This window comes from Oncorhynchus gorbuscha, linkage group LG09 (assembly GCF_021184085.1).
Source record: "Oncorhynchus gorbuscha isolate QuinsamMale2020 ecotype Even-year linkage group LG09, OgorEven_v1.0, whole genome shotgun sequence".
Classification (NCBI taxonomy): domain Eukaryota; kingdom Metazoa; phylum Chordata; class Actinopteri; order Salmoniformes; family Salmonidae; genus Oncorhynchus; species Oncorhynchus gorbuscha.
Window position 1 is genome coordinate 48,545,582 of NC_060181.1, and position 12,455 is coordinate 48,558,036.

Genomic DNA, 12,455 nt, shown 5'->3' on the forward strand with positions numbered 1-12,455 from the left:
AAACTTCCAACTTCAACTGTAAACGTTCTACTGTATTATCTTTCTCTTTCTATATAACACTGCCCTCTTGAGGCTCAGATAAGTTACTGTGGTTGTGTCTGGCAAGCAGTGTGGGCCTACAGTGGAGTCTGATCAACATTACTGATATGGATGGACATTCATTGTATCTTTCTGAGGAATACCACATGATCTTGAACACCTCAAAAGCAGACAAGATATTATTTATTTCCATTTCTTTTTTATTTAAAATTAAATGGTTTGATATCAACACACAGTCATCACATTAATCAAAAACAGAGGGGAACCCTTATTGTGAACAAAGGAATAAAAAATGTGATCCACTTGGTAAAAAAAATATGGATGTCATTGACTAAAATGAATGGAGGGACATAGTTACATTTAGTACATGGTGTTGACATATTTTACATTTGTCAAGAATCAAAAGGTAAATTGAAGAATAATGCAGGAAGTGTATACACAAAAGGTACAATCAACATTGTCTTATTTTTCATTCCTCACCATTGTGATGTTGCAAAGCTTTCTATTCTATAGTCAGAGTCTCTGAAACTATGAAGTAATATTCAGCTGTCCATTTTGGGACATATTTTCATGCCAGTGTCCATGCTGTCTAATATTGTCCTTATATGCTCATGTGTTTCTGCTTTTGATCAAGTTGTCACTGTATTTGCAAGAGGCAAAAAACGTGTCACTGTATTGTAGTGCAGAGCGATAAGTGTTATTTGAGATAATTTTTTTAACCAATCACTTTTTTTTAAACATTAAATGCATTTCTAAATAATGACATTAACATATTTTTGATGCCATCGCCTGCCTTTTTTTCCTGACACTGACAGTGGGTTGAATGCTGTAACAACACAGAAAAAAATAGTAAAAAATATAGTTAACTACCATGATGGTAATTTGGTAGCCCATTACTGCCATCATTATTAACCATAACTTTACTTCAATAAAATATTTCAGTTGTCATCATCTCATCTCTGCTCAGGCAGTAGCAGCCAGCCAGCCTGTCAGCCAGACATCCATCTAAAGTTATCTCTGTGCATCCCATTGAACAAGTCATCCTTTTTAGCTAGGTGAGTAACTAGCTGGCTGACAAAATAATTGTATTAGTTGTTGAAAGTAGATAAGGCATACTTTCAAGACTGCTTATTACCAACTACTACAACTATCAATTGGGTAGAGGTACCTCACGAACTGTCTCTATCCTTCTGGTCTATGTGTCCGCCTCTGTCCGGGACTGGGAAGAACATGCGCAATGGATTATGGTAATTGTAGTTAATTACCACAGTTCTGTGCTGAACTAGGTTGAATATTTGCCTGACGTCCCACATCGTTATTAGGTGTGTTTAACGGGTAAAACGAAAGCAACCGACTGTTGACGAAAGTTGAGGAGTGGTCGGAGGAGGTGCATCTGTGACAACCAAAGTCAAACACTAATGTGGTTTTCCAACAGCAAGGCTCAGATCAACATGGCAGTGCTGACATTGTTAATAAAAGTTTTTCTTTGTGAGTGTGTGTTCTTGGGATTGGAGCCATGTTTATTTCAACAAGTATAAACTGCAATCAGTGAGAAACAGCCTCAAATATCAAACTAATTTGAATTACTCAACTGTATATATGAATCGTATCAAAATGTGTTCCTATTTCAATCATGCCTTTGGTCACGTTTGTGTGAGTCAATGACAATAGATCCTCCCACAATGCAGGTGATGGCTGCAGACTGAAGTCATGGTAGTTTGTAAAGTATATGCAGTCGACACGTAGGCGCAACGATGGTCATCGACTTGACAAAAGTGATCTGCTCAAATGCACCCATTGACTACGTTTCTCTAATTAATGATTGAATTTCTCTCTAGAGAAACAGCACGTTGAGCTCACAAAAAAAACAGAACTATATGGAATTCAAATAATTGAAAGGATGTCGGTAAATTAGTTGTTTAATAACAAGGGATTTTTTACGGTGAATCGCTCAGCACTACTGTATTGGCAAGAGGCAGAAACAGTTTGTTACCTTGGCTGTCCGAGATGGCTCTATTTCCAGAGGGTGTGAGATACCTCTTTAAACTGTTAATCAGTTATACAGTTATAGTTCAGTCTATCTCCTCAGACATCCTCTTGCAATTTACTGACGTAAATGTCTAACAATCAAAAGGTTGTGAGTTCAAATCTCATCATGGATAAGCATTTGAGCTAATTAGCAACTTTCAACTACTTACTACTTTTTAGCTACTTTGCAACTACTTAGCATGGTAGCTAACCCTTCCCCTAACCTGAACCCTTTAACCTAACTCCTAAACGTAACCCTAACCTCAACCCTTAGCATACAGTAGCTAACATTAGCCACCTAGCTAACATTAGACACCTAGCTAGAAATCATAACATATTATGTGTTTTTCAAAATCATAACATATAGTATGTTATTCAAATAGTTTGCTGGTTGTTTGCATACCAGTCTGTTTCCTGGTCATTGACTAACCAGTCTGTCAGCTGGTCGTTGGCTCACCGGTCTGTTGGCTGATCTGTTTTCTGGTTGATGGCTCTCCAATCTGTTGGTTGGTCTTTGACTCACCGGTCTGTTGGTTGGTAGTCGCTCAACTTTGGCCATTCTGTTGGACACACTGTTCGTATCTAGTGCTGTTGAGGTGGATCTTCTTACCATCTACGACATCTCTGGATGAACCCTCGGGCGATGTCCGTACTGCGCTGGAGAAGGACACGCTCACCTGCCTCTTCAGGATCTTCAGCACCTTCCTCTTGTAACCCTTACAGGCAAAGAAGTAGATAAATGGATCCAGGCAGGAGTTAAGGTTCATCAGACAAACAGTGAAGTGTAACGAGATCTGGAAGGCAGTGAGTTCAGCACAGTCCGTTTCATAGATCAGCTTTCGGATCATGTATTGGAGGAGGTTGATGTGGTAGGGGCTGAAACACACCACGAACACCAGGGAGACGCAGCAGATCACACCAACGGCTTTGCGGCTGCGCCCCGACTTGTCCGTTAAGTGATTGGTCTTTGCCGAGAGGCGGAGTTTACAGCACAGTATGGAGTAGCACAATAAGATAGTCACCACGGGGACTCCATAGCCTAGGAACACGGCGCCGATCAGCATGTAGGCGATGTTGGGCACCTGTTCAAAGTTAGGATACTCCATACAAGTGATGAAGCCATCAGACTCCACATTAGTCATGGGCATGGAGAGGAGGGGCAAAGTTTGCATTAAGACCAGCAACCACACCCCAACGCAGATGAACCGGACATTGGAGACCTTCCGGAAGCGTGCGAACCGGAGCGGCAAGACCACAGCAATGAATCGGTCCACACTGAGGCAGGTCATAAAGTTGACCCCGGCATACGTGTTGATGTAGAAGATCAGCCCTGTGATCTTACACAGGGAATCCCCCAGGGGCCAGTGGAAGCCCAGGGCGTAGTAGATTATCCGTAACGGTAGTGACAGTGTGAACAGGATGTCAGAGATTACCAGGTTGGCGGAGTAGAGCGTGGTGGAGTTCATCTTCTTTAGGTTGGGCCGGATGACATGCAGCGCCAGGGCGTTGCCCAGCAACCCCACGGAGAAGACGATGCTGTAGAAGAGGGGCATGAGGACTCGGGCGTACTCCAGGTGGTCATACAGTGTCGTGCAGGTGTTTGAGTCATTGAGGGTGGGGGTAGGGGTTGGGTTTGGATGGCTGGAGGTCCTCATCACCTCCATCATTGGGCTAGTGGCTATTGTGAAGTTGGCTATAGCCGTAAAAAGAAGAAACATTGTTTGCATTTAGATTTACACATGACTATTGACTGAATGAATATCAGAGGAGGCTTTTGGGAGGAGCAATAGAAGGACAGGCTCATTGTAATGGCTGGAACGAAATGAATGGAACATAGTTAAACATGTGATTTCCATATGATTGATTTGGTTGATACCGTTTAATTTATTTAATTCCAGCCATTACAATGAGCCTGTCTTCCTATAGCTTCTCCCACCATCCTCCTCCGATGGAAATAGATGTATAGGTACACATAATTATATCCTGTATAAATTCATGTCTATAATAAGCATGTCTTGTAAAAATCACAAAAGCTGGGATGAAAACAGGAAGTTTGTTTCAGTACAATTATATAATTATATAAACGCAGACAGATAATGTGTTCGTTTGACATGGTGGGATCTTTTTGTGTCAGTAAAATTAATTAAAGAATGCAATTATTGATATAATAACCATAATTTCGAAGTTAACTTGGAGTCACACGATGATACGGAGGAACACACAGTAAATTAGGCTACAGATGAAATGAGTTAAGATGAACTTTACATGGTGGTGAAAGTGCATAGCACAGGAGTTTGGTGGCACCTTAATTGGGGAGGACAGGCAAATGGTAATGGCTGGAGCGGAATTGGTGGAAAGGTATCAACAACATAAAACACATGGCTTCCATGTGTTTGATGATATTCCATTCGTGCCGTTCCAGGCATTATTATGAGCCGTCCCCTCAGCAACCTCCATTGGTGCACAGTGATCTTGACGCTCCTTAAATATATATCCAATAAATAGAGGGTCTTATTCTGGTGAAATGATGCTCGATGCTTGACTGCCGTTTGACAAATAAAATTATTCTGGCTCTTATCCATAATCATGTAGACTAGCCTAACCACACAGTTTACCCACACTGTATCTTCAAGCTGTTGTCTAGAGCGCACATGCCAAGACCAGATTAGGCACATTTGCTTTTTTACAACAGTTTTTGTGACAAAACTGTTTGTTTTTTATTCGGTACATGAAAACATACATTTTGTGTGCACTATGTCAAATCTGTTTGGTGGAAACACCACTGGTGGGAACATTTGCATATTTTCTTAATACAGATTTTTGAATATTTGCATAAAAATGTGTCGCCAATTGGTTAGAAACTTATCTAGTGAGAAGGATTTGGCTTGTAGTAATGTGATAATGACATCCTACTGCTTGGCACTTATTGTGTCCTGTCCCCTATTTAGAGCTTGAAGTCACAGCTATGGAACTTGTTACTCTAAGTATGATTTTGCATGAACGGATCAGGTGGGTATCTATAATGGGAAATTCTGCTTTCAGTAAGGAAGTAAAACTATTCTTTCTCAATGTGTTTGTATACTGACCTCAATGGTCTGAAGGAGATAGCTGCTTTCTACATAAGTCATATCGGTAACACTTGATAGTAACTTTATTGAAAAAGCATTAAAAACCTCTTAAATGGAACTAAATGTAATCAGAAATGTAATCTACGTAATCCCAACAATAACTAGTAATCCTGCAGACTCAGAGAAAGGTTTAAATCTCACTGTTAATGACACAAACTCAAATAAACAATACAAATATAATGAAAATATGAAGTATTTTAAATGATGTATGAATAAGGCTTGAAACGACTTATATTTTTTCTAAATATATGGAATAATTAATTTATAAAACGACTAACTATAAGATTTCACTTTCCTTATAAATGTAAAATACATATTTTTATACTTAGTGTTAAAGAAAATGTGCATATTTTCTAAAGGTCTCTCTTAATTAAAACGTCTGCCCCCATCACTGTGGACGTCTCACAGAGCTCCAACTTGGCTTTTTGAACTCGTTAGGAACTCATCTTTCCTCTCATATTAATGTTGTCCATCTATGACAAACAGAAAGTGATTTTTGATTAAAATCGATGAATTATTTTAAATTACTGCCTATAAATCGAGCTCTGAATATGCTACAGCAACTCTCCTACGGCTGTGACGTAGGGTTCAGCTAGGAAATGATGGATAGCGAGAAGAGAGAATGAAATGGTAGGAGGGACATGCCAGCTTCAAGTGGTGTCAGATTTCAGATCCTGCTTCACACAGGCAAACGAGACATACTCCTATGTCCGTGAGAATCAAGGCTACGGCTCGATGCAAGCCATTTTGATCTACATGTCCACAGATCGATTTATAAGAGATTTATATTCATGTCGGTCTGAACCGGTACTGGGGACTTTACATAAAAGTGACTTTAATACATGTTTATGTAATGCTTTATACATTATTGTAAATGTTGCTCATAGAATGGAAGGATTGTATATACATATTTATAAATGTTTACAAATATATTTGTTGGTAGTTTATAAATCATGTATTAATGCCTATTTCTGATATTTTTTAAGAAGTGTTACTATAATTTGGATTAAAATGGTATTTTGATATTCTGCTTAACACTTAAAACCAATTGACCTATTCTTATTTCCCAAAATATATCAGGTCTGCGTCTGATCATAAGGCATAGGAATCAGTATTGTCACATGTAAAATATAACAAGTAATCACATGAAAATATCAACTCTATTGCCACCTAGCGGTAACATATGTACAGAGGGAAGACTCCAGTGTAGAGGCACATTTGGACCAGTTTCGCTAAATGCATACATCCATTTTCATGTGTTCAATATTTTTAACATGCTAAATGACCCATTTCAATGATTGTTTTGTAACACCTTACTTTGAAGAAATTTGACACATGCATTTACTCCCATTGCAGGCTAGCATATTTATTTCACCCATCTACCATTAATATCTATACAAAGCACATGCAGTTGACTTGGGTACAGCATGATGGAAGTCTACAAACAATACAAGGGGTTTTCACAGCACGCAGCTGCGGTGGTCATGTCACAGAAAAATATTGATGTTGAAAGACACTTGCACACTAGGAAGTCTACATCCCTATAGGTCAGTCATACACTAGGAAGTCTACATCCCTAGGCACCCAGCCAGACCATATCCTGCTATCTGACAGAGCAGACTCAGGCTGGAAAATAAATATGTTTCCTGACCCATTAACACAAAGCAAAACCCAAGGGCTCTGGGTATTTCTTTGTGAACTGCAGTTACAACTTTCACACAAGGTCAAAAGTCTTTTGTCTTTTTAAATAGACTTTTTCATTTTTTCCTTTGTACAAATGCTACAGATTTTTATCTAGAGTAAAAACATGTTAAAAACAGTGTAGCCCCTGTAGAGGTCCTATAATTTGTTGTTCTATATATAATTGTGCGGTGGCCACAGCATTAGAGTCAGGCGTTAGAATGAGTAATTTAAACATCTTAACCTCTAGATATTTGAGCTATATTGTGAATCATGTCGTCATACAGCTTCATAATAAGTTAGCCACCTGCTGATTGGCTGTTGTTGACTTTGGAATAGTGTTGTACATTTCTAAGTCTATATTATTAAGTTATAAATTGGCCTGGTTTAACAGCCAGGTCTCAGTCATTCAACAGCGTTATTTTGGTATGATAATAATTTGTTTGATAATGTGAACCTAATGATTCATTGATTTTACATTGAACATGAAAAGAACATATTGTCCGCCATAGTTTACAGTTTACAGCAAATTTATGTTTTGCAGCAATTGTTGGATTTTGAATTTATCTTCCCAATACTTTCACACTTCTAACTGTCAAGTTGAAGTCAATATCAAGTTGAATAAATGAGAATGCTTACAAAATCAACAATTGATTAAACCAAACCACAAACGTGAACTTACCAAAATCCACTGTATTTCTGTATTCTTCCAAAGTATGAGAGTTAAACAGGATAGTTCCTCCTTGGCATGAGATTATAATTGTTCTCTCAGAGTTCAGCAAAGACCACGTTGCCCCAGGCTTTTAGAGCAGAGTGACACATAGTGACAAATAGAGAACTAAGATTGAGTGGCGGGCTGGCTTTTGTAACCATAGTGACATCAAAATATCCTGTGTTACTGTTTATGCTCTTGAGTTTGTGGATCTCTCTGCTCTTTCTTTATCCCTCTCTCTGTGTCTCTCTCTCACTCGCTCACGCTCTCTCTCCCCCACTGTCTCTGTTTTTTGGTTAGGTGAAACTGGCACCTGCTGATGCCCATAAAAACCAAGCTGTCACATATATCTACACTTTTAATGTTTTTATTTTGAATACTGTAAAGAATATAAACATGGAACTAAATCTCAGATTTAGTTTGGTAACTTACTACTTGTGGTAGCCATCTCTTTTATAATTATAAACATATTTGTCATTTGTTGATAATAATTTTATAAATAATGAATGCCAACTTAGGTACAACTGATAGATAACCAAACAATAATTGATACATTTTGCTATCAGCTCCACCCCCCCTAACATCATTAGGTGTTTATTTTGTTCATAGTAAAGTCAAAGTAAAAGTCTCTGTTAGGAAAAAGTTATCTGGGCAACGTGCTGTGCCATGTGTACAGTATGTGTACCCATAAGAGGATGTGGTTTCAAACTCATGACCTTATATCTTGACATTAATCATTGACATTTTCATATGTTCCTACTTTTTTCTTTCAAAGTAAAGTTTTGTGGTCTGGTATGAGTTCTCTTTCACGAACATCTACCAACACACATAGAAACATTTGTGTAAGCCCGCACGCACATTCACGCACACACATGGGGCATTTGCGGCCATGCAACCATGCACATTCAAAGCTTGATGCTTTGTTGATTATTTGAATCAGCTGAGTCGTGCTTGGGCAAAAACCTTAATTTGCAAACCTTGGGGTCTCGAAGAACGAGTTTGGGAAACCCAGTGATGAGTAGAGTTGTAATGACATGGTTTGGGATTTAAAACTAGAAGCATTAATTGAAATAATAGTGTTTTTTTATTTTTTATTATTTTTTATTATTATTTGTCATGTTTTGTCATTGATTATCATGTCTTGTCCCTGTGCTTCCCCTTCTATTCGTTTCCCTCTGCTGGTCTTATTAGGTTCTTTCCCTCTTTCTATCCCTCTCTCTCCCCCTCCCTCTCTCACTCTCTCGCTCTCTCTTCTCTCTATCGTTCCGTTCCTGCTCCCAGCTGTTCCTATTCCCCTAATCAATCATTTAGTCTTCCCACACCTGTTCCCGATCCTTTTCCCTGATTAGAGTCCCTATTTCTCTCCTTGTTTTCCGTTCCTGCCCTGTCGGATCCTTGTCTATTGTTCACCGTGCTGTGTCTATGTATCGCCCTGTCGTGTCGTGTTTCCCTCAGATGCTGCGTGGTGAGCAGGTGTCTGAGTCTGCTACGTTCAAGTGCCTTCCCGAGGCAACCTGCAGTTCTTGATCAAGTCTCCAGTCTGTTCTCGTCATTACGAGTAGAATTATGCCTTTTGATTGTAAAGTTACTTTACTGGATTAAAAACTCTGTTTTCGCCAAGTCGCTTTTGGGTCCTCATTCACCTGCATAACAGAAGGATCCGACCACGGAATGGACCCAGCGACTACAGACGCTCGTAACACTGCCGTCGAGATCCAAGGAGCCATGCTCGGCAGACACAAGCAGGAATTGTCTGCTGCTCGCCATGCCGTGGAGAACCTGGCCGCTCAGGTTTCCGACCTCTCTGGACAGTTCCAGAGTCTTCGTCTCGTGCCACCTGTTACTTCCTGGCCTGCCGAGCCTCCAGAACCTAGGGTTAATAACCCACCTTGCTACTCCGGGCAGCCCACTGAGTGCCGCTCCTTTCTCACCCAGTGTGATATTGTGTTCTCTCTCCAACCCAACACATACTCTAGCGAGAGAGCTCGGGTTGCTTACGTCATTTCACTCCTTACTGGCCGGGCTCGAGAGTGGGGCACAGCTATCTGGGAGGCAAGGGCTGATTGTTCTAACAATTACCAGAACTTTAAAGAGGAGATGATTCGGGTTTTTGACCGTTCAGTTTTTGGTAGGGAGGCTTCTAGGGCCCTGGCTTCCCTATGCCAAGGTGATCGATCCATAACGGATTACTCTATAGAGTTTCGCACTCTTGCTGCCTCTAGTGACTGGAACGAGCCGGCGCTGCTCGCTCGTTTTCTGGAGGGACTCCACGCAGTGGTCAAAGATGAGATTCTCTCTCGGGAGGTTCCTTCCAGTGTGGACTCTTTGATTGCTCTCGCCATCCGCATAGAACGACGGGTAGATCTTCGTCACCAAGCTCGTGGAAGAGAGCTCGCGTCAACGGTGTTTCCCTGCTCCGCATCGCAACCATCTCCCTCCTCTGGCTCAGAGACTGAGCCCATGCAGCTCGGAGGTATTCGCATCTCGACCAAGGAGAGGGAACGGAGGATCACCAACCGCCTGTGCCTCTATTGCGGATTTGATGGACATTTTGTCAATTCATGTCCAGTAAAGGCCAGAGCTCATCAGTAAGCGGAGGGCTACTGGTGAGCGCTACTACTCAGGTCTCTTCATCTAGATCCTGTACTACTATGTCGGTCCATCTACGCTGGACCGGTTCGGGTGCTACATGCAGTGCCTTGATTGACTCTGGGGCTGAGGGTTGTTTCATGGACGAAGCATGGGCTCGGAAACATGACATTCCTTTCAGACAGTTAGACAAGCCTACGCCCATGTTTGCCTTAGATGGTAGTCATCTTCCCAGTATCAGATTTGAGACACTACCTTTAACTCTCACAGTATCTGGTAACCACAGTGAGACTATTTCTTTTTTGATTTTTCGTTCACCTTTTACACCTATTGTTTTGGGTCATCCCTGGCTAGTATGTCATAATCCTTCTATTAATTGGTCTAGTAATTCTATCCTATCCTGGAACGTTTCTTGTCATGTGAAGTGTTTAATGTCTGCCATCCCTCCCATTTCTTCTGTCCCCACTTCTCAGGAGGAACCTGGCGATTTGACAGGAGTGCCGGAGGAATATCATGATCTGCGCACGGTCTTCAGTCGGTCCCGAGCCAACTCCCTTCCTCCTCACCGGTCGTATGATTGTAGTATTGATCTCCTTCCGGGGACCACTCCTCCTCGGGGTAGACTATACTCTCTGTCGGCTCCCGAACGTAAGGCTCTCGAGGATTATTTATCTGTGTCTCTTGACGCCGGTACCATAGTGCCTTCTTCCTCTCCGGCCGGGGCGGGGTTCTTTTTGTTAAGAAGAAGGACGGTACTCTGCGCCCCTGCGTGGATTATCGAGGGCTGAATGACATAACGGTTAAGAATCGTTATCCGCTTCCCCTTATGTCATCAGCCTTCGAGATTCTGCAGGGAGCCAGGTGCTTTACTAAGTTGGACCTTCGTAACGCTTACCATCTCGTGCGCATCAGAGAGGGGGACGAGTGGAAAACGGCGTTTAACACTCCGTTAGGGCATTTTGAGTACCGGGTTCTGCCGTTTGGTCTCGCCAATGCGCCAGCTGTTTTTCAGGCATTAGTTAATGATGTTCTGAGAGACATGCTGAACATCTTTGTTTTTGTCTATCTTGACGATATCCTGATTTTTTCACCGTCACTCGAGATTCATGTTCAGCACGTTCGACGTGTTCTACAGCGCCTTTTAGAGAATTGTCTCTACGTGAAGGCTGAGAAGTGCTCTTTTCATGTCTCCTCCGTTACTTTTCTCGGTTCCGTTATTTCCGCTGAAGGCATTCAGATGGATTCCGCTAAGGTCCAAGCTGTCAGTGATTGGCCCGTTCCAAGGTCACGTGTCGAGTTGCAGCGCTTTTTAGGTTTCGCTAATTTCTATCGGCGTTTCATTCGTAATTTCGGTCAAGTTGCTGCCCCTCTCACAGCTCTTACTTCTGTCAAGACGTGTTTTAAGTGGTCCGGTTCCGCCCAGGAGCTTTTGATCTTCTAAAAGAACGTTTTACGTCCGCTCCTATCCTCGTTACTCCTGACGTCACTAGACAATTCATTGTCGAGGTTGACGCTTCAGAGGTAGGCGTGGGAGCCATTCTATCCCAGCGCTTCCAGTCTGACGATAAGGTTCATCCTTGCGCTTATTTTTCTCATCGCCTGTCGCCATCTGAGCGCAACTATGATGTGGGTAACCGCGAACTGCTCGCCATCCGCTTAGCCCTAGGCGAATGGCGACAGTGGTTGGAGGGGGCGACCGTTCCTTTTGTCGTTTGGACAGACCATAAGAACCTTGAGTACATCCGTTCTGCCAAACGACTTAATGCCCGTCAAGCTCGTTGGGCGTTGTTTTTCGCTCGTTTCGAGTTTGTGATTTCTTACCGTCCGGGTAGCAAAAACACCAAGCCTGATGCCTTATCCCGTCTGTTTAGTTCTTCTGTGGCTTCTACTGATCCCGAGGGGATTCTTCCTTATGGGCGTGTTGTCGGGTTGACAGTCTGGGGAATTGAAAGACAGGTTAAGCAAGCACTCACGCACACTGCGTCGCCGCGCGCTTGTCCTAGTAACCTCCTTTTCGTTCCTGTTTCCACTCGTCTGGCTGTTCTTCAGTGGGCTCACTCTGCCAAGTTAGCTGGTCATCCCGGTGTTCGAGGCACTCTTGCGTCTATTCGCCAGCGCTTTTGGTGGCCGACTCAGGAGCGTGACACGCGCCGTTTCGTGGCTGCTTGTTCGGACTGCGCGCAGACTAAGTCGGGTAACTCTCCTCCTGCCGGTCGTCTCAGACCGCTCCCCATTCCTTCTCGACCATGGTCTCACATCGCCCTAGACTTCATTACCGG

At 42.2% G+C, this 12,455-nt stretch overlaps 1 protein-coding gene across 1 annotated transcript; it reads right to left on the reverse strand.

Annotated features, from left to right (window-relative positions):
- Positions 1-221: 221 nt before the first annotated feature.
- LOC124043725 (G-protein coupled receptor 183-like) lies at positions 222-7,812 on the reverse strand. The gene is made up of 2 exons (XM_046362626.1): positions 7,558-7,812; positions 222-3,760 (listed from the first exon to the last, which is right to left on the reverse strand). The coding sequence occupies exon 2, from the start codon at positions 3,732-3,734 to the stop codon at positions 2,613-2,615; it is 1,122 nt and encodes a 373-aa protein (XP_046218582.1). The 5' UTR covers positions 3,735-3,760; positions 7,558-7,812; the 3' UTR covers positions 222-2,612.
- Between the last annotated feature and the right edge of the window lie 4,643 nt (positions 7,813-12,455).